Source organism: Emydura macquarii, unplaced genomic scaffold (assembly GCF_026122565.2).
Source record: "Emydura macquarii macquarii isolate MOO-44397 ecotype Brisbane River unplaced genomic scaffold, CSIRO-AGI_Emac_v2 contig_2246, whole genome shotgun sequence".
Lineage (NCBI taxonomy): Eukaryota > Metazoa > Chordata > Testudines > Chelidae > Emydura > Emydura macquarii.
In genome coordinates this window covers 3,668,604-3,695,361 of record NW_027132383.1, presented here as the reverse complement: position 1 = coordinate 3,695,361, position 26,758 = coordinate 3,668,604, and the positions used below count along the sequence as shown (strand labels likewise).

The 26,758-nt window shown below is 50.3% G+C and overlaps 1 protein-coding gene across 23 annotated transcripts in view; it reads right to left on the bottom strand.

Moving 5' to 3' along the window:
• Window positions 1–26,758, bottom strand: part of SCRIB (scribble planar cell polarity protein) — a 216,294-nt gene that overhangs the window by 100,957 nt on the left and 88,579 nt on the right. For 21 of the 23 annotated variants that reach the window (XR_010922039.1, XM_067560190.1, XM_067560200.1 and 18 more), the window contains 9 exons: window positions 25,962–26,276; window positions 25,258–25,338; window positions 20,232–20,489; window positions 19,856–19,966; window positions 19,259–19,435; window positions 18,462–18,578; window positions 17,566–17,754; window positions 6,942–7,061; window positions 6,592–6,648 (listed from right to left, as the gene is read on the bottom strand). Coding sequence is in view for 22 of the 23 variants with exons in the window: in XM_067560190.1 (XP_067416291.1) it covers window positions 6,592–6,648; window positions 6,942–7,061; window positions 17,566–17,754; window positions 18,462–18,578; window positions 19,259–19,435; window positions 19,856–19,966; window positions 20,232–20,489; window positions 25,258–25,338; window positions 25,962–26,276 (1,425 nt within the window). In the remaining variant the exon portion in view is untranslated. The remainder of the gene's footprint in view (window positions 1–6,591; window positions 6,649–6,941; window positions 7,062–17,565; window positions 17,755–18,461; window positions 18,579–19,258; window positions 19,436–19,855; window positions 19,967–20,231; window positions 20,490–25,257; window positions 25,339–25,961; window positions 26,277–26,758) is intronic. The other 2 variants (XM_067560193.1, XM_067560210.1) reach the window with 1 other exon arrangement.

The following is a 26,758-nucleotide window of genomic DNA, read 5'->3' as shown; positions in this document are numbered from 1 at the left end:
GAGAAACTTCAAAGTACTCAGGTGATAGGGAGCATGAAGGAGGACAGACATGACTCTTCCTTTTTCTTCTGTTTATGACCCTTTTGTGGGGAGATGTGCTCTCTCTTCTTGCCTTTTACCCAAGCAAGCATCTGACTGGACTTGAGATCCCGATGTGAAGGCACTGGAGGATAAGCCCAGAGAATGAAGCCTCAAGTATCTCTCTCTTCTGGTGTGGGAAGTGAAGGTGCAGCAAACCATACAATCCCTTTCCAAGTGTGTCTCAACACTGGATCTGGATGTTGGTCTCCTCTATGATTGCCAAGCAAAAGACGTACCTCCTGCATTGTTTACGGAACTCGGAGCCCAAAGAAGTATTGGTAAGGGGCAAGTGCTTCCAGGACAAAGAAAGATCTTGTTATACTAAATCATCCTATTGTGAGATAAATGTATATATTGGAATACAGACCTCATATAAACTTTATTTTTATTTCTTGAATGGGTTTCATCTTTATAGGTTTTAAAGTACCTTTTCTTTATGGAGCAGAAGAGATAAAGTTGTGTGACTTATAACCTAGTACCCAGATAGAAAGATGATTGAAATTGTTTTGTTTGCAAGGAGAATTATGACATCTATCATAAAATGTTCAAACTTATTTTTAATTTGATGGTGCATAGCTGTTAAGTGGCTGGTTGTTGCTAGGATTTTTCCAATCAATTATTTTTATGGGATTTTGGGTTGAATTTTCCATAAACTGGTGATAGAATATCATCTCAAGACCTTTTCACCCAGATAAAAGCATTGCAGCTCTCTCAAACGTATTCTTGTATTCTATATTTTTGATATTTTTAGAGGGTCACAAAACATAGTTTCTATGGTTTGCAAACACAGAATATTTTTAAATTACTGGGTTAAGCAGAACTTTCCCCAAATTACCACTAGCCAAGGGTGACTTAACTTGAATCTGACTGGACCAAACTGCATGGCTCCAAAGTATGCCTCACACCTGGTCTGGCCAAAAGCCATGGAAGGAGTGACAAAGGTCACAAACTGTCAGAATCAAGGGTAGGGCCAAAAAACCTCATCTTTCATGACAGTGAGACATCTGAGGGAAGCCTGACCCCCTGTTATATCCAGTATCTTATTTTTTCTTTTTCTCTTTATTTGCTGGGAGACATCTCAGCCATTCTATTTTCTAGTTTTAGGGTGCAAAGGTGTGATTGTGTGCATGAATGTGTCTGAGCACCTGTAACATCCATGTGGGGAAGGTGGCAGAAAATTTCCCAGGTTTAAATAGCCTTAAGCATAGTTTCATATGGGTACTCAAAGTGTGTTCTGGGTTCCATATTCAAAAACCCTACAAAAATTAAAACTATCATATTAAATTTTGATAAACAAAGATTGTCAAACTTTGGCTTATCAGAGTATTCTGAATGATATCATCTCTGGTGTGTGGGGGAGGGTGTTATCCACCACACTAGAATTGAATTCTAAGGAGAAAGTTTTGTAGAAGGCTCTAAGATTGGGAATTAAACATTAACTAGTAATTTGGTTTCAGTATCAAAATATTTAACCAGCTCCAAATTAGATTTTTTTACTTTGGTAATTATTTAATTGGGGTTTATAGCCAAATGAACAGCCATCTCCTTACTTCCCTTTTTAGCATTTATAAGGATTGATTACGTTGTATTAATCTGATGATTAAACTAATTTGATGATTTAATTTCAGTCCAATTTGATTTTCTGATTTGACCTGATTTTATTTTGATTTGATAGCTGTACTGCTTTAAACTTAGTTTAGTTTAATATTAACAGTAGTTTAACATTGGTAATATGTTTTCTTGATTTTCTTTTGTTTGTTTAATCACACTTTTTTCAATAAGCAACATGGGTTCAGACCCTTTGAAGACCTGGATAGATAACAGCTGGTCAACCTAAAAGCCTGACCAGCACCCCCTAATTACCCTTTGATTCTCACACTTTACTACTTTAACTAGCTATTGATAACAAGCTCTTAAACTAAGCTAAACGAAAGTCTAATCTGAAGGACAAAAAGGTGAGTTCTGTTTGCTTTCTGTGGCAGTGGTGAGGGAACTGAGGTGGTTGAGGTGATGCATTCTCTTAAATAGAGTAAGGCAATGACATCCCATCATGCAAGAACACTCATGTACCACCCCTTCTCTCCACAACAGACATGGCCTTTCAAGGCAGTTTTGCAGCTCAATGCATGCGGCACCAAGTCCCACAGGTGTGACTGCACAGAGGCTTTTAAAGAAGGACTGGAGTTTAACAACTCCCAACTCTCAAACTCAACATAACAAAGCTTTAAAGTTACCAAAGCACACCTGTCTGAGCTGCTTGGAGAACAGGGCTTCCTCCTGGCCCTGCACTCTGCTGGTGAGCAGAGCCTCCACAGGCTAGAATGTGTGGAAGATCACTGGGGATGCAGATGTGTGATTTCTAGTTGAAATTAAGTGTGCATGTGGTGACTGCAGATTCTACTCGACTTTGCTCTCAATTTATGTTTCTAAGTTTGTGGCACTTTCACTGCTTTCAGCAGCTTGTACCTTTCTTAGAAATGTCTCTTTTGGGTCTTTCAGCCATTCTGTAGCATCATTAGGGATGCAAGCTAAGTGAGTGCCTACCAGTGAATCCTAGTATCTGAAGGACTTTTTCTCATCATTCACATGGTCCTGTGGAGAAGGAATTATACTGACAGAAAATGTTTGGATATGATATGCTGTCTTAGGATAAATGTTAAGTGAAACTGTATGATGGGGTATGTTGTGGGACAAAACCAAAAGGAACATATGCCACTGGTTGCATGGAGACACTGAGGCTTGGACCCCTGGATGGAAACTCCACTCAGACTGCTCATTCGGATTTTGGGGGGTTGAATTTGTTGGCTCTCGTGAGAAGAGGGAACAGTATCACAGAGAGAGTTGGAGAGCTAGACTGTGATCATGAGGAGAAGCATTGCTGGGCTCTAATAGGATTAGGCTGTCCCTTTTGGAGACAGAGGCAGAAAGGTTACTGAGTGCTAATATTAGGTTTATGTTATGTTTATTCTGGCTAAATGAAGCTTCGTGTTTTGTCAAACCCAGAAGTTGGAGACACAGTCTACTGCAGGGTTTTGAAAAGATCTGCTGGGCCCTAGAAACAGAATTCAGAAAAGAAGCCAAGATCACCTGACAATCGTAGGCGAGTGTCCTGAGAAGGCTAGAGGGGTTAAAAAGGCTATACTAGTGACCCAGAGGCATTGGTGTTGAATAAGGTGTGTGCGCAGGAAGGGGCAGATCATGACTGTCCTCACTTTAGACAGGCAAGAATTGCCCTTGCTGAAACTATAATGCCATTGGTCTCCAGCAGGCGGAGCCACAAATCAGGCTAGCTCCAGAACCACAGTGACCCACTCCAAGTTCATTTCTGAGCAAAAGATGAAACACACATCATAGGCAAATAAGGCTTTCAGTCCCATGGGGTTGGCAAGTGGCTGCAGAACTATTATAATGAAAATCTCTTCTGAGAACAAACACCCAACCCTTCTAGTAGATCTCCACTTGCAGAACCTGCAGGTCCAGAGACAGCTCCACAGGAGTCTCCAACCAGTAACAAAGGGAGGAAGTAGCTCTGCCAGGGAGGAAATGCCATCACTTGAAAGCAAATGCCATTTAAAAAAACATATAAGTGGTACATGTATCATGCGTATCCCAACAACCATCCTCCTATGGCTGAAGAGTCAAGGCCGTCAAGGACTCTATGACACTGGAAAGCCATGTGAGAGTATGTTCTGACACCATGTAGCTGCCCTGCAGGTCTCCAGGATAGGGACAGATCAAGAGTTGGCTGCAGAAGTTGACATGGCTCTGACTAAGCTGTAGGCCTGCCAAGGAGCAGTAAGAAAACACTAGGGAGCCCTCATCCTCCTCTTAATTCAAGTCTTTCTTTAAAACTTGGCTTCTGTGCAGCCCATCATGGTCATTGATTTTAAGGCCACAAGGGACCACTGTGTTCACTAGTTTGACCTCCTGCACATTACAGGCCACAGAACCACACCAACCCACTCCTGTAATAGATCCCTAACCTCTGGCTGAGTTACTGATGTCCTCAAATCATGATTTAAAGACTTCAAGATACAGAGAGTCCACCATTTACTCTAGCTTAAATCAGCAAGTGACCCAGCCCCATGCTGCGGAGGAAGGGCACCAAGCAGAGAGAAAAAATGATTATATATTGTTTTAAAATTAAGATTATTTGTACCACAGGCCTAAAATCACCAAAATGAACAAAAATGCTAAAGAACCCTGGGCCCAAAAGCCTGTGCTCCAGGCTCTCACAATCTGCTTCCGTAGCCAGTTTAAGACTTTGGTACAAATCTTTAAGCAATTAATGGGTCACGTCTTAGCTACATTAGAGACTTCAGCTCCAAAATGCCAAGACAGCTGCACTCCTCTGGGACAATGCAGGTCACAAAACTCTATTCCTGGCTTTCATGTCTTTCAAAGCATACTCACTTGAAAAAATCCAACTGTGGAGTGAATTTCCAGAGGAGATTAGGAAAACCCAGAGACTGAACCTGTAGAAAATGCTGCAAAACCTTCCTTTTATCATTTTTCCCACCATAATCAGACTGATATTCACAGCATCCTCCATTCCTTTCTTCCCCTATCCATAAACAAACAAAAAAAAAAAGACCTACCCCATGCAGAGCTTTGTATAATTCCAAAAGGGAGGACTGTCAGAAAGTCCATGAAGTCCACAAGAACCTTGATTTTGCCAATCTATTTTATATGGAAGATGGGCAGTAATACAAACACAGATAGTTAAGAACATAATAGCCATACTGGGTCAGACCCAATGGTCCATCTAGCCCAGTATCCTGTCTTCTGACAGTGGCCAGTGCCAGATGCTTCAGAGGGAACAAACAGAACAGGACAAGTCATCCAGACCCAGCTGTCAGAGGTTTAGGGACACCCAGAGCATGGGGTTGCATCTCTGACCATCTTGGATAACAGCTTATCCTCCATGGACCTATCCTCCATGATCTGATCTAGCTCTTTTTTGAACCCAGTTATATTTTTGGCTTTCACAACATCTCAAAGCAATGAATTCCACAGGCTGTGTGTTGTGTGAAGCAGTACTTCCTTATGTTTGTTTTAAATCTGCTGCCTATTAATTTCATTAGTGATCCCCTGTAAGGTTCCATGGGTCCAGAATCCCAGACCTGCAAGGCAGCAGTCATCTTCATGCTGCCACCTAGCAGCAGCTCTAACCAGCTTGTGTCCCACTGCCCACAACCCGCTATGGACACAGACCAGGGAAGTCCCACCTCAAGGGGTTTGACAGCCAGCAGTCCCATGGCTCTGATTGGCTCCCTGCCCTATATATGCCTAAGGAACATTCCAGGAAGCGTCCAGGCATCAGTGTGGGTTTCCTGTAGCTGCCATAATCATTTCTTGCTCCCGAACTCCTGATTTCGACTTCAGTTTGATTTGGACTTCGCCTTCTGACTTGGCCACTAAAATCAGGTATTGACCCTGGCCTGGAACCTGATTACGCACTCCTCCACACCTCAGGTTTGCTCCTGCTCTGATCCTTGGTCCTGACTGCTTGTGTTGGGATTCTGACACCCCTGGTTCATGTGTTATGTGAAGGTGTAAATAACACTTCTTTATTCGTTTTCTCCACTCCACTCATAATTTTATAGAACTCTATCATATCCCCACTTACTCATCTCTCTTCTAAGCTGAACAGTCCGTCTTTTTAATTGCTCCTCGTTTGGAAGCTTTTCCATACCCATAATCACATTTGTTGCCCTTCCCTGTACCTTTTCCAATTGCAATATACCTTTCTTGATATCGGGCAATCAAAACTGCATGCAGTATTTGAGGTGTGAGCATACCATAGATTTATATAGTGGCATTACTGTATTTTCTGTCTTATTATCTATCCCTTTCCTAATGGTTCCTGACCACTGCTGCTGCACAGTGAGCAGATGTTTTCAGAGAACTCTCCACAATGACTCCAAGATCTTTCTTGAGTGATAACAGCTAATTTAGACCCCATCATTTTGTATGTATAGTTGGGATTATTCTTCCAGTGTGCTTTACTTTGCACTTAGATAGGTAAAGGGCTGCTTGGATTGAGATGCAGCATCTTATACCAGGACCTACAGTTGTGTCTCCTTAAAATATGGGCACCTATGAGCTGTGTGTTCCCACTTTGTGTGCAGTTAATGGGGCTGTTTGGAGAGAACTTATGAGCATGGAGCTCCCCTCTAATTCAGAGAACAGAGGCTTCCCCTCTCACAGCCGGGGCCTGCCTTGCGACTGAGGCACAAGTATAGTAAAGTGAAGCATGAAACCACATTAAAGATACTGGAATAATCACAATGAAGCAAGGAAAAGAGGTAGAGGAAGATGAAAAGAGGGGCTGGAGAGATGGGGATATGGGAAAGCGGAGAGGGCTGATACACCCAAGAGGAGAGGACCCAGAGCTTCCCGTGGGAAATAGTGCTCTGGTTAGGGCAGTTCTGGGGCATTTCCCTCAGAATTCGCCACATTGGCCAAGACATTGTCAAGGTCAGAATGCCAGTGTGAAAATGCTCTCACCACTTTCTCCATTTCTTCTCTCTCCCACTGAGTCGCCTCCCTCACCATCTCCATCTCCTGGGAACAAAGGGGAAGATCAGAGGGCCAGATCCTCAAATGACCCCTGCCCCAGAGGTAGCACCATCACACCCAGGAGACGATATGAGAGTCACATCCCTAGGCACTCCTGGGGGAAGCATAACCATGCCTCTAATCCTATGGAAACAGCAGGTGCACAGGAGCTATTCGGACAAGTGAAATCTGCTACCAGGGGACCCACCCACCATGACACAGGTGTCATTGGCCAAGGCAAAACACGGCAGAGCTTCAGAGACCATTCTATCCATTCCAAAGATAGTCACAGCAGCCACCTTTTGTAGGATCTCCAACTCCTCTGGGGTCAGGTCACGGTCAATGGAAGAGATGCTCTCCAGGCTGTTCTTGCGCCCAATGCCAGCTGCAAAGGGGTTGGCAATGATTCCTGGGGACATCTGCAAAAAAGAAGGTACCATTACATGTCAGGAACAGCCAGTGCCCTAGACCACAGAGACCCCATCTCCTGGGCACCACCCCACCTGTCCCCCAGGTATTCAGAGCACAAAGAGGACCCCACCCCACAGAGCACAGTCATACCTCTTGAGACCCTCCCCATCCCTCAGGGCACCCAGACCATGAAGACCACCTCACCCTTGTGCACAGGGGCACTCAGAATATAGAGACAAACATTCCATCCCCCAGTGTCACACAGGGACATTTTGAGAAAGTTTAACCGAGATGGTAGTTACATTTGTTTGGCAGGAGCAGCCTGTCTGCACTGGGTGCCCCACACCACTGACTCCAGGAGGGCATTTCTGAGACCATTCTCTAATGCAGAGGGCCTGCCTGCGTAGCAGCTTGTACACCGGGATCTCAGTTTTCCCTTGGAGCACCTCAAGCAGCTAAGGCTCTCAGTGCTCTGGGGCTGCTCCTAGCTTTTTGTGGTGCATGAAATGTCCCCAGAAATCACCAGTGCAGCCGCATTTCCAGGGCACTCATTTTGCACAAGGTCCACATCCTGGAACTTTAATAGTGCCTGTCTAGCTGGTCAGGTGCCTGCAGGTGAAAGCGACTGTATCCCTTTCCCATGAGTAAGGAGCTACCCAAGGAGTGTCTGGGGGGTGAGACTCTGTGATGCTTCCTGGGGATACCCAGGGTCGTGAGGCACCTCCCTACCACCTGCCCCTAGCATGAAGACGCCTCATCTGTGCCTGTGGTGGGTCAGCTCTCTGACTCCACCAGCTACTGGCAACATAGGCTCCTCCAGGCCTCCACAGAATGCACTCTCTCTTTACAGGTTAGCGACAGATACACTCCAACCCCTAGCCCTCCAAGCTGCTCTCTGGAATGCCCAGTCCCTTATCCACTATAGAATTAACAGACCCACTGTTTACAAAGGAACAGTACACCATGCCCCACTCTGCTTAACACTCAGCACTTAGGTATGGTTATAATGCAAATAAGAATAAGTTTATTTAACAAAGAGCAGAGATACAAGGATAACAAAGGATTAATGGAAACAAAGGGTTACACATAAAATAAAAATAACAACACGTATTCTAGAGCTTAAACTTAACTAACAGGGTGCCCTCTTGTCTAATAAGATGCTGCATACACAAGGTCCTTCTCACAACGTTTTTTAACCGAGAGGTTTCACAAGATCAAGCCTCCTGGCACCTTCTCTCTCCAGATGAAGGATGACAGGGTGTCTTTCTGCATCCCCAAGATATATTAAACTAGGCCTTAATTCTTCACCTGTAAACAGGGTTCCATCCCCAGCAGTTCACCTCTTCCTGTTAACTTCTTCTCTTGAAGTCCCTGCAATCTCTTCATCAGCATTTGACTCAATATGCAAACGGACTCCCATTATAAGACACACAATACGCAATGGTCAACCAGAGAGATCAGAGTCTCCTACCTCCAGTCTGGTGGAAGCAGTCCTAAGGCATGCCACCTCTGGGTAATCTGCCTTTAACTGCAGCCCTGAAGACCATAATTTGCAATATATCTATACACATCTCCTTATATATTATCTGCAAAGACATTTAGCAAAGATTAGGATGACAAGAGTGACACAGACTTTCAGCAGAAATCTCACGACACCCTTTGGTGAACTAGAATGTAAATACCAGACTCAGGGGAATCCCTGTGACCCGTAGGCACCCCTGTGCCTTTTGCCAGTGGACATAAAGAGACTTCCCCAGCCTGCTCTCCTTGAGGGATATCGCTGGAAATCCTACAAGGATTTCTGGCAGGCAGGGCAGTCTCTGTAGGCAGTCAACACTCAGCTGAAGCTCAAACCCAGCAAAACCCTAGCATCAAAAGAGCAACAGGTGCCCTTGATCTGCTAAGGACTCTGGGAAAGCAGAGGACAAAACAACTAACCAAACGGCTGAGCCAACCTGACCCCTCACTGGGACAAAGGTGGGGGAGGATAGGCCAGAGGGGGCTCTGAGCAGCCATAGCCCCACATGGGATAGGGGAGTGTTGGCCACAGAAAGCTCTGACCCAACCTTCACAAAAAGGGAATCAGGGAAAAATGGAGGGGATTTCAGCTGGCATCTTACAGAGTGGGGGAGTTGAGGAGTGGAAACCAGTGGGGGGGCTGTGACTTGCCCAAGCCCCCTCACAGGACAGGCAAAGGGGGCGCAGAGGGGTTCTGAGCAGCTGTGGCCCCTCACAAGGCAGGAGGAAAGTGAGATGGGAGCTGTGACACAGACAGGCAGACACCCCTGTGTTTGACCATATTCTCAATATTTCACTGAAGGGGGTCATGTATTGCCTCTGCCAAAAGCTAAGAACTAGCTGACTGTCATGGTTATTGTGAGATGATTGTATGGGAATATTAAGTTCCAAATCTTTTGGGAATGAAACCTATCACCCGAAGCAGGAGAGTCTGAGAACTGACCCAAACAACATGAGAACAATGAACATCAGGGAGACAGCCTATGTTTACTGTATGGGAAAGATGCAGCCTTGAGCATATTAAATACAAGTGAACCCCAGGAGAGTTCACTGAAGCGGAGGCCCCTGCACTAAGAGACAATAGCTTGTGACTGTATGGAAGCAGAAGAAATGGCCCAAGTGGTTATCCACTGCAGGAAGAGATGCTCTGTCAGCAGGGAAACTCATGAAAAGTGGGTCCCAGCTCTCTGGACTTGAGAAGCGCTGCAAGAACTAACTATTGGATGAAAAATACCTTAGTAAATAGGAAAGTAACTTGTCAATACATATAGGTTATAGATTGCATTTTATATTTTTCTTTTATCTGTAACCTTATGTCTCCAAATCTTTATATTTGCTTTTATTTGAATCTTTATCTCAAGCTCTGTTAAATACACTTCAATCTGGTTTCACTATAAATCTGTCTAAGTGCACTGTGCTCAGGAGAGTGGCTGAACTGTGGTGAAACCAGTGAACTAGGGTGCACTGTTTCCATGCAGAAGTCCTAAGACAGAGGATAGCGCACTGAGTATAAGAAAAGTGAGCACTAGCTTGCAGAGGGAAAGAACAGGGTTTGCAGAGCCCAGAGCAAAGCGCCTGTAGTTGGGAAGTTTGCCATGGAGGGGTACAGAAAGAGCTCCCTTCCGCTTTGAGCGGGTGGACTGAGTCACCCCAGGAATCTTGGGCAACCCTGGAAAAATGTTACAAAGGGGGCTCTGACTAGCCACTCATATGACAGGGGGAGGGGGCTATGACTGGCGTTGGCTTTGGCCCTTTTGGAGCAGGGGGAGGAGGCTCTAACAAGCCCTGGCCTCTCATGGGAGAAAGGGAAGGTCTCTGACCAGCCCTGGCTCAGCCAACTATTATAAATGGATTTGGCCTTATTTTATAAACCAATAGCTGATCATCTGCACGTGCTGCGGCTCGCGGGTTTTGGGCTTTTCCCCGTGATATTTTGGGCTTCCCAGCGGTAGTTGCTGTGCTGCTACGTAGGGCTGCTTTCTGCTTCTGGTTTGAGTGACAATTGGAAGCGGAAGTGTTGGTTGCTAAGTTATGCTAATAATGTTTGTATCATGTGACACATTCCTGTCCAATCAGCGCCACCAAAAACTTAAAAAAAAAAATCCGTGGTCTGTCAGAGTCACCAGCACCAATAATAACTAAGTTCATAATTTGTCTGAACTTTTTTTAAATTTGTCAGGGAGCATCTGATTGGTATCTGACCATTGGTGATAGATATGATTGGGTAAGTGTGAGATTTATAAGCTCAGTTGGAATTTTTTGGCACCCAAATCTTGAGCTGAGTTTCGGGGGAGTGGACTGACTGATCCTCAGTCTCTCTGACTCTCTCTCTCTCTATTCTCAGTCTCAAGTCACTGGCGGGGGGGGGGGGGGGGAGAGGAGACACAACTCTGGCTGGCCCTGGCCTCTCATGGCGGGGGGGAGGAGGCTTTGACCGGCCCTGGCCCCTCATGCCAGGGGGAGGCTACCCCAAGACAAGCTCCTCAGCTGTCAGCAGTGACAAAGGAACTGAGTGAGAGGGGATGGACATTGCCGTGGCCACAGTTGGGCCATACCATTCAGCCCACAGTGTTGCAATGTTCCATCTGTTTCCATTGGATGGGGGAAGAGGGAGCCCTCCTAAACTCTCTAGCAATGTAATTTGCAGGTCCCATCTGGCACGGGAGGCCAGCGGTCTCTGAGTGAGTCTCCTGTGGCAAAACTGCCACATCCTGAAGGACCAGAGTGGCAAACCAGTCATTCTGAGACAACGCGGCAAGAACAGCCAATAGAGTGACCATTCAGAATCTTCTGTACCCAATATATTTATTGAAGGTCGAGGATGGGTCTTACTCTTCCTGTGGTTTTAGACACCACAAAGTACTGGGAGAAGAAGCCATGTCCCCGGTGTTCTAGCAGAACCTTCTCCTCCACTCCTGAAGCCAGCAGACAGCGGACTTGCTCAAGGAGCATTATCTCATGAGAGGAGTCCCTAAAGAGAGACAGGGAGGGAGGAGATGTGGAGAGGAACAGGATGGCATAGCCTGATCTGGTGACGCTTAGGGCTCAGTTGTTGGGGGTGACTGAGCCCCAAGCATCATGAAAATGGGCCAGCCTGTCCCCAAAGAGAAGGAATGGGGAGAGAGGAGCAACAACTGGAATAGTGGTCCAGCCCAAGAAGTCAAAATGGGTATTTGGACGGCACCAGAGGAGGGCGTGTGGACTGATCAAACCCCGAGCCTGACTGCTTCATCCTGTGGGATCTATGCCCCTTTCTGGGGTAGTCGCGTTGTCTAGGAGGAGGGAATGGCTAGCCAAACATGCGCTGTGGACAATACTGCTGCTGGTGTTGCTGTTGAACACCACAGTGGTGCTGCTGCGCCGCTGGCATATACACTCTCAAGGACCACAAGGCAGCCCTGGAGTCCTCGAAGGAATGCAGCATCTGATCCATCTTGTTTGAGAACAGCACTTGGCTGTCAAAGGGCAAATCCTCAATGGGTTTGCTGGACATTGGAGGCAATACCCCAATTCTGCAGCCAGAAAGCCCTCCTCATGGCGACTGCGAAGGCCACCACCCTGGTCAAGGTGTCCACATCATCTAGTGTGGACTACAAGGACATCTTAGCCACCAAGCAGCCTTTGGTGAAAAATGCCTGAAATGCCTCTCATAAGACCTTAGGCAGCTGGTCTGTGAATTGCAACATGGCTGTCCAGTTTATAAAATCATACTTGGACAGCAAGGCTTGCTGATTAACAATTCACATTTGTAAGGAAGAGGAGGTGTAAATCTTCCTGCCTATGAGGACCAATCATTTAGAATCTATTCTTGGAGGTGGACTTAAACCTGCCCTGCCAGGCTCTGTTGTTCACCATGGTTACAACCAGAGAATTTGGGGCTGGATAGGAATAAAAACCCTCAAATTCCTGCACAGGAAAGTAGTAGTGCTTTTCCATGCACTTAGCCACAGGTGGTAATGAAGCCAGCATGCTCCAGAGCACCGTAGCAGGTTCAAGAAGTGCATCATTAATAGGGAGGATGACTATCCAAGGGCAAGACGGCTGCAGGATATACACTAATTTTGGGTGTTCTGCAGGAACTCCTCTTGGATACTCCTTAGGAAAGCAACAACGGACCGCAAGAGATCTTGGTACACCTTGTAATCCTCTGGTACCAAAGGGGAGGAAAAGCCTGGCAGCACGGAATTATCCAGAGACAAAGATGAGGCCATCAACTGAGCCAGAACCTGATCCTGTTCGGGCTGATGGGCCCAGATGGGATGACTGGAGGCACCAGAGGGAGAAGGCCCGCTGGTGCCTGAACCTGCAGTAGATCAATGGTCACTGCCACAGATCTGGCTGGTGATCGCACTTTTGAGCGAGATGATGAATGGGACCTCCGCAACAGAGGAGCGTCCCATTGATCCCATGGAGGCCACTGACATGGCTAAGGTGTTGGGGGCCAGCAGGTGCTGGGTGAGGGGCTTCCATGACGGCCACAAGATGAAGGCCAATCCTAGTACCTGTAACAGTCCTTCAACAACCCCTGATGCGGGTCAAGCAATGGAGTGCAAGAGGACGAAGATCCCATTTCAGACGCTGAGGAGCCTTGGGATCTCGGAGATAACGATGGAACCAGACCAGAGGGAGTGAGTAAGTGTCTGTTGCCCAGTATGAGGCAGGGACTGGTGCTGTGATGGAAATGGTACCACTGGTACCAAGTAAACTGGTTCTGGAAATTATGTCAATCCCGAAGTCACCAGCAGTATTGGAGTGCCTGATGGCACTGACATCGAGAGCAGTGAAAGCTGTCACCATAACTTCTGTGGTGGCAACTGCAGCAGTGCTGAGGAGTTTCCCAGGACCAAGGTGTCTTGTGCCAGTCCCGGTACCAGCCCTGCTACCACATCCTGTGGAAGGTGAACATCGGGGTGCAATGCCGACAGATCCAAAGTTCAGCCAGTGGGGCTATAGATGAACCAAGGGAGCAGTCAGAACCGAAAGGCAGAGGAGGTCTGTCTGTGGCTGGTACGCTGCCAACATGGAAACAGCTGGAGTCGGCATCGCTCTCGTCCGTCTTGGACTCAATGGATGCCCGGGGGGCTGGTGTCTTTGTGGCCCTGCCTGTTCACATATGCCATTGCCATAGTATTGTCAGTACAGCTCTTCCTGGAAGTGAAGGAGGGCCCGCCCCAGTCCAATCAATTCATGCTCCTTTTTAACTCCTAGCCCATTCCCCATTTCTTGTGACACTCAGTCACTTGGGAGAAATGACCCCATCTGTGGAGACTAGTGCTGGTTGTTACAACTGTTCTGACTCCAAGATAGGGACGGGAGGTAATGATTCATAAATTTGCCTCTCCACTACCTATCAGTCTCCCTACATCTGCTTTCAGCCCATCTCATATTTCCTCCTGGATGTCTCAACATGACTCAACAGGAGCTCTTGATCTTCCCTGCCAGATCCCTCTACTGCACACCTTCACTGTCGCTGCAGAGTGACACCATCATCAGGCCTGCAAAGTGGGGGCAGCTTTGGTTCTGCCCTCATGGTTGGACCAAGCTCAAATCTTTCCACTTTGTCCCTCAAAACATCTCTGAGATCCAACCTTCTCTTTCTGGTCATGAAGCTAATACTCCCACCTTCATCACTGCAGGCTCCTTCACATCCATCCTGCTCTCTGGTCCTTACAAAACTCCACAGCTAAAATCATCTTCTTTGCCTTTTGCTCTGATCATATCAACCCCTCGATGAATCCCTCCCCTGGCTCCCATATATCACCTTCACTATAGAATCATAGAGTTGGAAGGGACCTCAGGAGTCATCTAGTCCAACCCCCTGCTCAAAGCAGGACTAACCTCAGCTAAATAATCCCAGCGAGGGTTTTGTCAAGACGCAGCTTAAAAACCTCTAGAGATGGAGATTCCACCACCTCCCTAGGTAACCCATTCCAGTGCTTCACCATCCTCCTACTGAAAAACTTTTTCCTAATGTCCAACCTAAACCTCCCCCCCTGCAACTTGAGACCGTTGTTCCTTGTTCTGTCATCTGCCAGCATGGAGAACAGTCTAGCTCCATCCTCCCTGGAGCCCCCTTTCAGGTAGTTAAAGGCTGCTATCAAATCCCCCCTCATTCTTCTCTTCTGCAGACTAAACAAGCCTAGTTCCCTCAGCCTCTCCTCAGAAGTCTTGTGCTCCAGCCCCCTCATCATTTTTGTTGCCCTCCGCTGGACTCTCCCCAACTTCTCCACATCCTTTTTGTAGTGGGGGGCCCAAAACTGGACACAATACTCCAAATGCGGCCTCACCAATGCCGAATAAAGGGGAGTAATCACTTCCCACGATCTGCTGGCAATGCTCCTACTAATGCAGCCCAATATGTTATTAGCCTTCTTGGCAACCAGGGCACACTGCTGACTCATATCCAGCTTTTTATCCACTGTTACCCCCAGGTCCTTTTCTGCAGAGCTGCTGCCTAGCTCGTCAGTCCCCAGTTTGTAGCTATGCATGGGATTCTTCCGTCCTAAGTGCAGGACTCTGCACTTGTCCTTGTTGAACCTCATCAGATTTCTTTTGGCCTAATCCTCTAGTTTGTTTAGGTCCTTCTGTATCCTATCCCTACCTTCCATGGTATCTACCACTCCCCCCAGCTTAGTGTCAACCGCAAACTTGCTGAGGGTGCAATCTACCCCATCCTCCAGATCATTAATGAAGATGTTGAACAAAACCGGCCCCAGCACCTGGGGCACTGCCCTTGTGACCGGCTGCCAGCTAGACATGGAGCCATTGATCACTACTCGTTGAGCCCTATGCTTTAGCCAGTTCTCTATCCATTTTATAGTCCATTCATCCAACCCATACTTTTTTAACTTGCTGATAAGAATACTGTGAGAGACCGTATCAAAAACTTTGCTAAAGTCAAGGTATATCACGTACACCGCTTTCCCCATATCCACAGAGCCAGTCACCTCTTCATAGAAAGCAATCAGGTTGGTCAGGCATGACTTTCCCTTGGTGAATCCTTGTTGACTGTTCCTGAACACCTTCCTCTCTTCCAAGTGCCTTAAAATGGATTTCTTGAGGACTTGCTCCATGATTTTTCCAGGGATTGAGGTCAGGCTGACTGCTCTGTAGTTCCCTGACTCCTCTTTCCTCCCTTTCTTAAAGATGGGCACTCTATTTGCTTTTTTCCAGTCATCAGGGACCTCCCCCAATTGCCACGAGCTTTCAAAGATAATAGCCAATGGCTCTGAAATCACATCAGCCAACTCCCTCAGCACCCTCAGGTGCATTGCATCTGGCCCCATGGACTTGTGTATGTCCAATCTTTCAAAATAGTCTTGGACCTGTTCCTTCAGCACTGTGGGATGTTCACCTCCTTCCCATTCTGTGCCGCCCAGTGCAGTAGTCTGGGAGCTGACCTTGTCTGTGAAGACAGAGGCAAAAAAGGCATTGAGTACCTCAGCTTTCTCCACATCCTCTGTCACTAGGTTGCCTCCCTCATTCTGTAAGGGGCCCACACTTTCCCTAATCTTCCTCTTGTTTAATATACCTGTAGAAACCCTTCTTGTTACCCTTCACGTCCCTTGCTAGCTGCAACTCTAATTGTGCTTTGGCCTTCCTGATTTCATTCCTGCACATTGGAGCAGTATTTTTATAATCCCCCCTAGTCATCTGACCAAGCTTCCACTTCTTGTAAGCTTCTTTTTTGTGTTTAAGTTCACCAAAGACTTCTTTGTTAAGCCAAGCTGGACGCCTACCATATTTGCTATTCTTTCTACACATCGGGATGGTTTGTTCCTGTGCCCTCAATAAGGTTTCTTTAAAATACAGCCAGTTCTCTTGGATTCCTTTCCCCCTCATATTAGCCTCCCAGGGGATCCTGCCCATCAGCTCCCTGAGGGAGTCAAAGTCTGCTTTTCTGAAGTCCATGGTCCGTATCCTGCTGTTCTCCTTTCTTCCTTTTGTCAGGATCCTGAACTCGACCATCTCATGGTCACTGCTGCCTAGGTTGCCACCCACTTCTACTTCCCCTACCAAATCTTCTCTGTTTGTGAGCAGTAAGTCAAGAGAGGCATGGCCCCTAATTGGTTGCTCCACCACTTGCACCAGGAAGTTGTCTGCAACACTCTCCAAAAACTTCCTGGATTGTTTGTGCTCTGCTGCATTGCTCTTCCAGCAGATGTCCGGATGATTGAAGTCCCCCATGAGAATCAGGTCCTGTGAACTGGAAACTTTCCCTAGTTGACCGAAGAAAGCCTCATCTACCACTGTCCCTCCATACTTGTCTATTCTTGTCTTGAATTGTGTTGTCTCTGGCTCCTCAACTTCACCAGCAATGCAGCCCCCTCTGACTGTTAGCAGCTTCTTTCTCAGACATAAGAACGTAAGAATGCCCATAGAGGATCAGACCAATTGCCCATCTAGCCCAGTATCCTGTCTTCCGACAGTGGCCAATGCCAGGTGATTCAAAGGGAATGAACAGAACAGGTCATCATCAAGTGATCCATCCCATCAGCCATTTCCTGCCTCTGGCAAACAGCAATTGTTTGTTCACCTTCATCCATGCTGTCCTGTAGGCATAGAACACCTTCCCCAAACCGATCTGAAAGGCTCCTACCCTGTCCTGCTTCAAATCCCCCCTCTAGTCCCACCTGTGCTGCAACACTCATGAGAAATGGGTTACAGGTTGCTGCTGCATAGCAGGGCTTTCTGCTCTCCATGCCCTTCTGGAAGGTGGGACTTCAAATATTCTGCATGAAAGTCTAGAAACACCAGAAATGCTCACTTCAGGAAACATTTCCCACGCGGCACACCAGACCGCATTATCTCTGCCCTCTTGGGGATACCAACACAAGGACTCAGAGCATTGTGTCATATTGGGGTTGCAGTGTCACTTTGTAGCAGTTGAGAGTGTCACTCCATACATATATGAAGACTGTTTTTTATGGAGGAACCTGTCTGCCACAGGGTTCCTCCTGGCGCTGGCACCTACCTCCACCTCTAGGCTCTCACCTCAATGGCAGCTGCGGCCTTCGGGTCAAAGCCATCACACATAAGCACAAGGAGCTTGTCACCCACACTGCGTAGGATCTGCACTGCCTCTGTGTGCGTCATTCCCAGCAGGCTCTGGTGATTCACCTCCAGGATCCGCATCCCTACCTTCAGCCGGCCATCCCGGGCAGCAGCCCCAGAGGAGCTCACCTGTAAGAGACAGAAGAGAGTGAGAGAAGGCCTGAGAATTGGTAGGGGAACAAGAAGAATGCATTGGGGGTCAGTGGGAGAGAAAACTGCACACAGTCATGAGGGAAAGTGAGCACCCATGTGTTTGTGCAGAGGGAAGTGAAGGAGAGAGATTTGTCAAGGGGTGGGAAAGCAGAGTGACTGCATGCCATGCCTAGGGCAAGGAGTGCACAGGGGAGAGCACTCGCTTGTGATTCCTCGACTGTGTGCCTGCCTGGGAGGGCGAAGGGAGTGCTTGCATGCAGCTCCTTGGCAAGGAGGGGGAGGAAGCAACCTCTCGGTGAGGGGGAAGGGAGCATGCAAGACCCCTCAGCCGAGGAGAGGGCCATGGAAAAGAGGAGGGCTCACGTTCCATTCCTCATGGGGGGAGCAGGAAAACACTTGCATCATTCTTCAGGAGGGGAGATGCCATCCCTCATAGTGGGAGAGTGATTGGGAAGGAAAGCGAATGAGCACACAGACATTCGATGGGAGCTGGAGGGGAAATTGAGCACATTGGTTGGGGGAGTCTAGTGGAAGGGAGTGTATGCATGTTTACATGGGGAGGACTGAGATCAAACAGAGAAACAACATTGGAGTTGGGAGAAGGGCCAATTTTCCAAAGGAACCTCCTTTCTGCTTCCTGCCTCGCAGCCCCAGCTTGATGGAGGGCACCAATGGGCTGATACCTTGGAGATGAAGATGCCCTCATCGGTGGGATCAAAGGGGTTCCCAGCATGGCCTTTTGCTCCACCCCGAATGCTGATGCCCAGTTTTTCCCCAGGAGCCTTCTCAATGCAGATTTCCTGTGGACACAAAAGGGTCTCTGTTTCCAGTTTGATTTAGTTTGGACTGGACACATTGCTGGCAGAGTCTGATGGAGAGGGATGGGGGGCGATTAGCAGCCCATGTAACCTGGAAGGGGCTAGATCTGAAGCTTCCTCCTCCTTTGGCCTGATGGGTTTGCTCTGGCTCTGCCCATTTCTCCCTTTCCTGTATTCTCCTCCCAGTTCTGGGTCTAACGGAAATGAACCCCAGCCTCCAGCCACTGTCTTTTGGGTGTAATGATGGACCCTGGACAGTCCCAGGCTGTATACTCATCGGAGACTGGCGCCTGCCACCAGAAGAGAGGGGAAACTCCATCCAGCAGTGGGCCTGCACCTCTGATCCAGCCTTCCATCTAATGTCACAGAACAGGGACTGCCTGCCCAAGGACAAAGCCACCTGGGGAGCAAGGGCGGGAGCCTCAATCAACCCGTCTCCCTGCAGGCAAAACAGGGCAGGAGCATCATAAATGGCAGGGTTGTTTAATACTAGTGAAAGAGCTGAATAGCAGGGAGGGTCTGTTCCTGTTTCAGTTTCCCCACCTCCAGTTACCGCATTTCTTAACAGAAAGCTTCCGGAGCCATGGCTGAGAGTTTTCCTACACACCACTTTTGTTGGTACCTAGGGCTACTGCTCCTCTTGTGCTCCTCTCAGAACCTACCTGCATGCCAGGGGGCGGAGGATCTCGTCTCACCAACATGCTCAGCTCCTGGGTGCTGGACAACAGGGCGTTCACAGCTTCCTGGTGGGTAGCATGGCGCAGGTCAATAGCATTCACCTCCAGGATCCTGTCCCCTACTCGCAGGCCACTGCGAGACGCCAGCCCATGAGGAATGACCTGCAGAGAGCCACTGGTGTTAGGACTGGAAAGGGAATCTGATGGAAGCAGATATCCACCTCCTAGCAGAGCTGCTGACGTAGTACTCATCTTGAGCAGCCCTTACCCAGCAGGGAGATGAATGACAGAGGTTCCCTAGGAGCTGCCAAACACCCCCATGACACCCTCCTCAGACTCCTCCTACTGCACCGCTGAGCCGATGCCCTTGAGACACCTCCCGAGAGAAGCAGCTCAGGGAATCAAAAGTCTGAACACAAACCCTCATGTCACAAAACAAGACAGTTCCATCCCCTGCCTCCCCCTCACAAGCTTCCTTCAGGCATTTCCATCAACCAGTCTCCTTGTTCGAGAAACTCCATCCCCAATGGCCACACTCCCTCAGACATGGCCACAGATTGGGCTGCCCACATGGATCCCTACCTTTGAGATAAAGACACCTGGTTCATGAATCCCAAATGGGTGGCTCGAGTGGTCGCTGCCTCCAACAATGCTGAGCCCTAGGGGGCCCCCAGCTTTGACCAGACAGATCTCCTGCAGGGAACAACAGGCATGCAGCCAGGGAGAGGGCAAGGAGTACCAAGCAAGACTGTGCCAGAGCCAGAGACCCTGCTTGGGAATGAACGTGAAGGAGGCTCCCGCAACACAGGGGAGATCCGACCACTTCCCAAAAGTCCAACAACATGGTGTCCAGCCCTTTGAGGGATAGATTGGAACCCCCACCCTGTCCAATTAACAGAGCAGCGGGCCAGTCAAAGCCCAGAGACAAGCTGCCCCAAATCCCAACAGCCAATCTTACCTCAATGGGATACTGGTCCTCCAGGCCTTTGGGCAGATGGTTCCTTTGCAGCAGAGGTGTCTCCTCGGGCGGGCTCTCCCCATGGCTGGGAGGTGGTGGTGGGGAGTGCGTGCGCGCTCGCTGCACCACGGGCGAGTCTCCCTCGCTGAGCTGCTCTGCACCCTCTCTCTCTACCAGCAGTGCGATGGTGGGGGAGGATGCGGTAAGCAGCGCTACTGCCTGATCATGCCTGGCTTCTGTCATGTCTACCCCATTGATCTAGAACAACCCGCAAACCCAGTGTCAGCACATCACCCCAGGACGCCCTGCCCGGCACTTGCTGAGCGCCACATGGGACCCCATCCCCAGCACCTGTCCCCCATTGTCTTGAGCCAAACCACCATATGCCACACCACCACTACCCTTTCCTAGATGGCTGTCGCTATCCCACTTGGCCATGACTCTTCTAGTCAGCCAGGGAGCTACCCATCAATGCCCCTCACCCACTCTCACCCACTGCCTTACACGGCTGAGAGCCCGGAGGAGCAGCCAGTGCCTTAGCAATGCATCCAGACAGCGCATCGGCTAAGCACAAAGACCAGCTTACTGGAGCCCCAGCACACAAGCTGGCCATCCCCACAACTCTGCCCATTTCACAATTACCCAGGAAACTGCCCTTCACCCTGTACGGGCTCGGCACAGACTCCACACCCCAGCTTTCCTGCTAGATAACTAAGTGCCAGGTCCAAGGGGCCATGCTTTGGGAATAGGGGCCAGCATGGGAAGAGGCTGGAGAGACCCTGCAGGAGATTGCCACATTCAGAAGGAAAATTATTGCAATAAACTCTTCAGTTATTATTCGTGTGGACACATTTAATTCTGAAGCACCTGCTGGTCCCGCCATCCAGGTACCTCCCAGGGCAGAGACCAAACATGCCAGGCCAACCTGGTGCAGTGCTGAGTCTCTGCTTCTCACAGAGAGGGGGATGGATTGGTCCTCCTGGGACACCTCATTTCACACCGCTCAGGATGGGTCATGGTCACCCATCACCACCAGTGGGTTCTGATCCCCTAGGTGTAATAACTCCCAGCAGTGTTTCCTCCAGACACATCAGGAACAGTCCATGGTTTGTCACAGTAAAGCCTGCCAAGGGATCCTGAGGAACCAAATGGGCTACAACTCTGCTCTGAAATGAGCCAGAGACTTGTAATGCCTCAGAGAAGCAAGATCTCAGCTCCAAAGGGCTTGCTGGAAATGTTACAGCTACTCCCCACCTCTGCCCCAGCAAGAAGCTCCCAGCCAGAGCCAGATCTGCAGCATCCTCCCAGCTGGCTTTAATGGAAAGTAAATCCTGGTGGCTCTGCCCAAACTGACAACAAGCCTCATCCTCCCCAGACCTGGCAAAACCCGCTTCAGAGACCAAACCTCGCACCCCGCCTGAGCCACAGGAGCTTGTCCCAAAGAAGCCGGAAGTGAGGCAGCTCCTGGCATTCCTGAGGCTTCACCTTCATCACTGGCTCCCAGAGCCTTTGTCCAGCCCAATCAAGAGGAACTTGGGGAGTTCAAGGCTCTCCTCCTGAACACATCCCAGACCTGGATGGGAGGGAAACTTGCACCCCCAGAGACTCTCACTCTGCCTGCACAGTGAGCAGTCCAGGAAGGGCTCTCTCGGTACAAACCCTTCCGATCATACTGAGAAACAGAGGACAGGGAGAGAGGCACCCCAAACACATACAGAACAAAAGGTTCAGAGGTGGGGAGAATAGACCCAGCCACTAGGGGCCAAGGACCACCAGCTGCACCGGAACACCTACAGCAGCAGCGCAGGCTCCTTGGCCAGAGGTCTGGCTTTGTGAGCTGCCATTGGCCAGCTGAGCACTGTTCTTCATCCTGGACCCAGTCTACAGCTCAGGGGCTGTGCCCACTCACAGAGCAATAGTTTTCCAGTGTAACCTCAGCTAGACGGAGCAGGTGAAGCTGCCCAGAGAAAGGGAGAGCTACTAGCTGCTCTCTGTGTAAGCAACTCTCTTCATGGTCTCCTGTCACAGGGAGGCTATGGGCTCCCTGCTCTATCTCCCAGTGACCAGGACATCAGGGGAAGAGGGACCAGGAGCCCAATCTCCATCTCTATCTAATCAACAGCAGAGACAGAGCTGCCATCACCCTCTCACTTCCGCTGAACTCAGTACCATCTGCTCCATCCCCAATCCCGGCACTGCCAACTGACTGGCCGCTGCCCCCAACCCTGAAACCCACTGACCCCTCTTCTCCCCCCCCCCACTCCCTGCCCTGTGTCTCCAGTCCTGTGCCTTTCCCACCTGGGCTCCCTGCCCTCTATCCCCCCCCAGCTCTCCCACCCCTGAACCATCCACCACCACCCTGGGTCCCTGCCCTCTGTTCCCAATCCTCTATGCCTTTGCCCTTCAGTCCATCTCCTCTAGCCTGCCCCCTCCAGCTTCGAGGGGGTTCTGGTTACCTTCCAACACATAGCCATTCGTCAGGGATATTATTCACAACCAAGGAGAGAGACTGGTCAGAACAGGGGTGAGGACTGGAGAGTTAGTAGCCAATCACAGGCAAGTTTTCTGGGGTGTTAAGTTTGGAAAAAGATCTTAATTGAGCCCCTCAATCCACATACTCAAAGCCCCTCTCCCACCAGAGGACAGGCTCCCTCAGAAGAAGGGTGCAGAGGTGACTTTGAGGACAGGGATGAGAGTAGGAAGCTGCGCTGTATTTCTTTTCTCAGGAAAAGATAGGCCCCTAAGGACTGGTGGAAGCCAAGGCCTAAGAACTGATACCCCCAGCTGGCAGAATGGACATCGGGTGCCGCTTCTTCTCACAGAGTCGTGCACTGCCATCTGCCAGCCTCCAGCCTGCCTGCCTGTCTCCTGCCCACAGTTGCCAGGGTCCACCCTCCTGTCTCATTCAAACCCTAGAGATGGTCACAAACTTACATTTGTGCATTCCCAGGACTGTCCCCTGTCCAGTAAGGATAGGCAGTGCTGCCCAGCTGGAGTCTTTGCAAGCAGGGACTTGCTCTCAGCCTCCAAAATACAAGAGTCCAGGTCAAAACCAAGCACCTTGGCCATCCAGGGGCTGAGAGCAACGCACCAAACCTTCAGAAAAGAACTAGAGATGTCCAATCCAACAGTCCCACAGGGCCAACCAAGCCAAGCCCACAGGCACTGACTCATGGGCACTTTGCATGGACTCCAGTTCAGAGTTCCACAGAACAGTCAGGAAGCAGAAATTCCATGGGTCTAAAGACACTCAGCAGCTGGGGATCAAACCCCAGCCCAGAGGCCACAGGATACTCCTATGGAGAGACAGCACGCTGGCAGCAACATAGCCACCCAGTACCCCAGCAGGTGAAAGGCATAACGGCAACTTTTGTCAGGAGACAAAACAGCTGCTGAAGAGGCCAAGGCTTGCAAAAGCCCTTGCTAAAATGCAGAGCTCTGTGCAGTGGCCAGACCAGGAAAGGATTTCTAGCTACACACTCATCCCCATGGCACCAAGTGCTAGAATCTGATGTTCAGCACCAGTCTCTTGTTTCTGTACGTGCTCAAGCCAGCAGGAATGTGCTAGTGAAGGAAGAGGAAGGTGTCTTTTCTATCCAAGCAATGACATTGCATTCTTCAGGCCACCAAGAAGACACTAGTGATTGTTGACAGCAAGGCCTTTGTCTGCATTGGAACCAAATACCCTGATCCCATGCAAAGAATGGTCTGAGGGGGCAGCCTACCCACACCACTAACACCAAGGAACTGGGCACGCTTCTCCTGCACAGCTGCCCACTGAAATGGCCTCATCCCCCAACCCTGTAAAGGCACAGACAGCTCTCTGACAAACTGCTCGAGAGTTCTTCTGACCCCACCACAGCTGGTGTCAACCGGTGCCATTTGGATCTGGCCTTGTGTGCTGGGTGGTTACAGCTACACAATCCTCACACCACAGCATGCAGAGACACCACACAGCTCCCAGGGATCAGCTGCTGTCCAGGCCATGCTCAATTTTGGAAGGCCTAGAGGAGGAGGAGGAGGAGGAAGGGAGAGACACTGAGCCACCCCAGGCCCACATGAGGAAAAAGGGTGTCAGGCCCAGCCCAATGCCTAAAGGGGTTTTCATGAGAAAGAAGGAAAACAGCGCAGCCTCCAGGCCCAGGGATAGAGCAGACAGAAGCCAGCACTGACGAGGCTGTATCAGTGCTTACCCGCACCAGCTGTGTGCTAACGCTTGCTCTTACCACAGCAGCCGGATCAGAAACCCACCACCAGCACCAGGATGCAGGAACGTCCATTCATTCAGAGGCAGCATGCGAGCTCAGGGAAAGGGAGTGTGGGAAGCTCACTCGACTCTCCCGCAGGAAGGAGCGCAAGGGACACACATTAGCAGAGAGGCAGAGGTGGGATCCGTGTCACAGGCACAAGCAGCCCCAGGAACTGAGGCCAAAGCTTCAAATCAAAGACCAGGAACAAGGGCTGCACCAAGTCTCCCTAGGTCCCACGCTGGGCTTTACAACCCTCCCCTCTCCACTGACAGCCTACACTGACCCCCTGGCTTTCTGGAGGGAACAGCTGCCACCAGTGCTAACACCACCCCAGGGTCCTATGGGAAAGACTTTCCCAGCCCCTTCCTGTGCGGCATCATTGGAAGAACCAATGCCCAGCCACCCAGGGAAGCATCAGGGGTCTGCACCTCACCAGCGCAGCACGGGCTGCTGGCAGGGATGACTCACCAAGGTATCACAGTTTGAGCGTTGACTGTGGAAAGGTGGGCACCAAACATGCCAAGAGCCAGCCAAAGCTGATGACAGGCTGGGACAGCATGAGCGGGAGTTGCTGCTCTCCCTAGGGTCCTAGGAGCTAGGAAAGGAGCCCAGAGGTCAAGTGACAAGAGACAGACCCCTGGAGGAGGGGCCAAGGAGAGACAATGGGATCTGCTTTCCTAACTCCTATGAACAGAAACAGTGAACGACAGACTCCCGGCAGGACTCACCGGCACCGCGCCTCCCTCCCACGGCTGCCCCAAGCCCCACGCACTCACCGAGATGACCCGGTCTCCAACGTGCAGCGTCCCGTCCCGATGGGCCGCACCACCCTCTGCGATCCGCGAGATAAAGATCCCCTGAAATACAGCAATGGAAGTCAGAGCAGCCCCTGACCCCATCACCATGGCACCTCCAACTTCTAGATCCCTTCCTAGCAGCTGCCCTGCTCCCTGGCAGAGTCCCAAACCCTCAATACCCCCCTCCCGCCTGGGTCCAAAGCCCCCGCCCCCACCACACCACTCCCTCACTCTCCATTCTCCCCCTTTATTCCCCTTAATGACCCTCCCTCCTCCACAGCTCACCCTCTTATTCCTCAGTCCCCCAAACCCTGCGAGGAGCCTCTGGCTCCAGGAAAGCCCTGACTCAGCGAGGAGCCCAGAATACACAAACCGAGAGGAGGAGGAGCCAGGACTGAATGACACTGGCAACTGCTGCCAGCCTCATCCCCACCCCCACCCCCTGCCTGAGCGCCTCTGCCTGGCACAGAGCTAATGACACCCCACACAGGAGCACAGGGAGTCCCGCAGAGAGAGACAGGGGCTGAGCTCCCCTCCCGCAGCAGTGCAGGGAGACCCCCCTACCCATGCCCACCTGCCCTGCACAGAGACACTGAGGCTGAACTCTCACCAGGGGGCTCAGGCAGACCCCAGTCTGCAGAGGCTCCAGGCAGAGTTCTCCCCAAGGCCCCCAGCTGGCTCACCGTGTCCCCAGCCCTGTAGGGTGTGGAGCCTTTGCCGCCAGCAATGCTGAAGCCCAGTCCCTTCTCATTGCGCATGAGGCAGGTGGAGAATCTCTCTGGGGTCGGTGCCCCCTCTGGCCGCTCTGGAAAGTGCAGGCCACCCCGTCGCTCTCGTGGGCTGTAGTCGTCCTCAGGGCGCAGTGGTGTAACCGTGATGGCGTTCTCAGGCTCCACCATCCGCTCCCGAAGCACCGTCATGGAGACTGAGCTGCCTGAGCCCCGCAATGCCTCCACTGCCACATGGTGCTCTGCAGAGTGCAGGGCCACACCATTCACCTGGGGAGGGAGAGGAGTCAAGGGAAGACACTAGCCCATGGGGAGTCCCCAACCCTGCCCAACACCCCCTAAACTCACAGGGAGCCCCCTTCATATACACCCCCCACCCACCACAGGGAACACTCCTGAAGCACACACTCCCAACCCCAAGGGGAGTCTCCCACATGCCCCAAACACACCACAACCCCACAGGGAGCCACCCCACACACACCCTGACCCCATCGGGAAACTGCACCATCCCTTGTCCCTCACATGGTGCTTGGCACAGCTTGGGGTGATTCACTTGAGACAGACAGACTGCCAACACCGAAGCTGAGCACTAGAAGCAGCCACTTGAGCCACCTCCCGCCCCTCATACACCCAGCAAGTCACTCTGGGGATCAGGGACCTAGCTTTCCTCCCAGAAGAGTGTGGCCACCAAATTCTGGTACGGCACACAGCTTCTTCCTCCCCATTTCCCTGACTTCAGAGAGAAGGCCCCT